This window comes from Dendrobates tinctorius, unplaced genomic scaffold, assembly GCF_039654945.1.
Source record: "Dendrobates tinctorius isolate UK_male_01 unplaced genomic scaffold, ASM3965494v1 ptg000315l, whole genome shotgun sequence".
Lineage (NCBI taxonomy): Eukaryota > Metazoa > Chordata > Amphibia > Anura > Dendrobatidae > Dendrobates > Dendrobates tinctorius.
The window spans coordinates 4,993,346-4,997,234 of NW_027361982.1; the positions used below are offsets into that span (position 1 = coordinate 4,993,346).

The 3,889-nt window shown below is 37.2% G+C and overlaps 1 protein-coding gene across 1 annotated transcript; it reads left to right on the top strand.

Annotated features, from left to right (window-relative positions):
- Window positions 1–732: 732 nt before the first annotated feature.
- LOC141073757 (olfactory receptor 6B1-like) lies at window positions 733–1,692 on the top strand (the record flags this gene model as incomplete). Its single annotated transcript, XM_073561159.1, has 1 exon — window positions 733–1,692. A coding segment is annotated over one exon (960 nt), but the record flags the coding sequence as incomplete, so codon positions are not given.
- Window positions 1,693–3,889: the final 2,197 nt, after the last annotated feature.

Here is a 3,889-nt window from a genome sequence, read left to right on the forward strand (position 1 = left end):
GCCAATTTATTACATGGTTTGTGGGAATGCCCAATTAGTCAAAGACTCTGGGCCAAGGTACTTAAATACATACAGAGAATCTGGAAGGTTGAGATACCCAAAATTGTACAGGCGTGTGTTTTTCATTTCATTAGCCTGATAAGTGAATCAAATAATAAAATATATGGTGCTCCCGATACTGTACATATTGTTCTGCTGGCAGCTAAGAAATGTATCTTGAGACACTGGTTGGTGAAGAAACCACCGAGTGTTTCAGAACTGATAGATACTATAAAATCCCTAATGCTGATGGACAAAATATATACAGAATCCCAAAAAGAAAAGAATACTGAAAATTTTTTCAAAAACTGGAGGACTTTTATTGAATGTAGTTATTCACAAGCAGAGATCAGTTAATTAATGGTAACATTTAAAGGTACAATATGGTACAATCTTGAGGATGTAGCTGGTAACTTGGGGATCTTGAGGTCATCATATTTGTTTATAGTTTCATCGATAGTTCTGTATATGGTTCGAATGAAGTATTGTTGCAATATTCAAAAGGTTAAATTGAAAGTGGATGAGAGCAACATTGTATTGTCAAGATATATGCATATCATGTATAGTTTCTAATGTATATTTGATTTCATATACTGTAAGTATGTCAAATCATCTAATAAAGAAGTTTAAAAAAAAGAAACAGGTAAAATGTATATTTTGGATGAGGTTTTAGAGTGATCCAATTGTCTTTCCTTTGTATTAGGAAATATGACATCGACAGACAACGTAAACCAAACCATAACCACCATCTTTATTATTATGGGCTTCAATTCCATGCGCAGTGTGGAGATTTTACTCTTCTCCCTTTTCTTCAGTATGTACATGTTAACACTGGTGGCTCACTTTCTTATTGTGACTCTTGTCCTTCTGGAAGAACAGCTTCACAAGCCAATGTATCTTTTCTTGGCCAATTTCTCCTTGGTGGAAGTCCTGTATACCACGGTGACTGTACCGAAAATGCTCGATGCCCTACTGACGAGAAACAAAGCAATTTCCGCATCAGCTTGTCTTGTCCAGTTTTACTTTTTCTTCGCCTTTGGGGCAGCTGAGAACTGCTTTCTTGTAGTCATGGGCTATGACCGGTATGTGGCCATCTGTCGGCCACTGCACTACTCTACGGTGATGTCTAAGAGGATGGCTGTAGGGCTAGCCTGTGTACCATGGGTTGTGGGCTTCATAACTGCTGCTTGCCCTGCCCTGTGGATCTCCACTCTCACATTCTGCTTCCCGAATGAGATCGACCATTTCTTTTGTGACTATTCTCCTCTTTTGAAGCTTTCATGTGAAGATACATCCAGCGGTGAGTTCACCTTCTCTGTCATCTCCTGGAGTTTGACCCTCAGCTGCTTCTTTCTTATTTTAATCTCTTACACCTTCATCATTTTGTCTGTTCTTAAGATTCCATCCATAGAGGGGCAGAATAAAGCTTTCAACACCTGCGCGTCCCACCTCACCGTCGTATTAATCTTTAATGGTACGATAATCTTTATGTACATTCGTCCGAACTCCCACGTCAGATTCACTCTCGATAAGGTGGTGTCGATCTTCTACTGTGTGGTGACCCCAGTAATGAACCCCATGATATATTGTCTGAGGAACAAAGAGGTGAAGAACGTCCTGAGAAAAGCATTTCAAAGGCGAGTAATCGTATGAATAGGAAAAACACTTGGTCGTAGCAGATGAGGAACAGTTACAGTTTAATATCGAAAGCAACATCATATTGATTATCCCAAACAAAAGGGGGAAAAAATAATTTTCAACAAATAAGATAATTTTTAATACCTGGAATATACTTTGTGTTTTACAGGATCCGCAACTAATACTATGACAGTACTGAAAAATTAGCTTCAGAGTTCGGCTATAGAAAAATTACATGTAATGGGGGTAGATAAAATCTTATAACAATGATTAAAGGTTTTTTACTAAATGGTCTGCAGAAAAATAAAGATTAGGGTGACATTTACTTACCATATATATCTTTTCCCTTGTGATCTGGGGTGCCTGACAACCATAAGATTGGCAGCACATTCGGCTTATATCCTGAAATGGGAGAACTGAGATTTTCTTAGAGCCTTACTTTAAAAAGTAAAAGCTCAACAATTCTGCACTGATAAAATTGCATCAACTTATGGAGAAATCAGACTGGGGAACACTTTGGTTAAAACACGTCATAAATTATGAAATCTTTCAGGACTTGACAGCACACAGCTGTTTTTGGAAGGTGAGCTTGAAGAGGTTTTTCCAGTATATTGCTAAGCTATCCCCAGGATAAGGCATTAATATTGGGCCGGTTGGGGTCTGACAACTGGCACTCCCACCGATTAGCTTTTATTAGGTCCATCAGTGGTCAGATGTAAACAGCGAAGGGAACCAAAACAGCACAATGTCGTGGCCATTCCAAAATACTGCAACACGGCCCCTTTTGTGATGACTAGGAGTAGAGCTGCATTACCCTGAAATGACCACTACATGGTGTATTGAGTTGTGCTGTTCTTGCTCCATACATTGTTTACATTGGGTCACCAATAAAGCTGACCAGTGCGGCTGCTGATTGTTGAACCCCCACTGATCTGATTCTGATGACCTATCCTTTAAGATAAGTTAGCAGAATTGTAGTAGTGGACAACCCCTTTAACTCATAGGAAAATCTGTATAAGGAGCTCACAGATATAAGAGGTTTTAATCTTTGGTATTCAAAGTGTCACCAAAACCGTAAAAAATAAAGATGTGTAAAAAAAAATAATTATATTTTGAATGTATTAAAAGGTAAAGGGGATAGGAAGACTGATGTCAGTCATTGTTAAAAAAATGTCAACGAGTCAAAGTTTGTATTATTCCTAATAGTAGCATTATATGGGATAGAGACATGGTAATATAGCAATATTTAGCGCCACATCGGTATATTCACATATTATAATACTGTAAATAGCTGATGAACGTGTCACATAAAGCGTCCTGTTATATAGATTGCATTATACCACTACTTTCTAGACTATTGTGAAGAACTGGTGATGTAATAAAAGCCTGAATATCTTTAATAAAATTCTGATTATTAGCAAATATAAAAATAGGAAGTCTCTATCGCAAATAGCAAATCTGCGTGAAAACTGTGAAGGAATTTTATGAAAAAGAAGCTTTTTTGGAAAGAAGTTAATTATATAATATTGTACTTTTTTTATTGTTTTCTGTACTTGCACCCATGTGTCCCTATGCGTTGTTTCTTCTTTTATCTTTGTAAAGTAAAAAATAAAAGGAAGAAAAACAATTCCTATTGTGGGCTCTAATAGGTGGTTGTTTTCTTAAAACATAATATAACAATAAAATGTCAATACCTATTTGTTTTTTATTATTTTTATCATATGAGGAATATTCTGTCTGCAAGTATAAAACCACTTTTGTACTAGATCAGGTACAGGATGAAAAACCATTGCGCGTTGGATCATGTCATTCTAGATAAATTAATGGGGTTGTCTGGTTTTGGAAACAAGTCTCCAAATACCCTTAGAGCATTGCGATGTCATAGAGTGGGGTTGCCCTTAATTTCATACTGAGAACTTGGGAATTTGTAGAGTCTAAGGATTTTTGCTAACTAGAGATATGGGAACTCAGTATCTTATGGATGCATCCTGAAAGTCCGGCATCAGTTTTCTTGATGGTGGCCAATACCTGATGTGATTGGAGTCCATTGAGGACTCCTTTGATTCTGGTGTAGTAATTTGTCACATAGGTTTTGAACAGAGGGTCCATACTGCCATAGACAAAGCAGACAGAAGTTCTACAGATACTTTTGAGGATGGACCTTGTATCCACAACTGAAGCAGTAATTCTACAAGCTTGTAGCTCATAATGG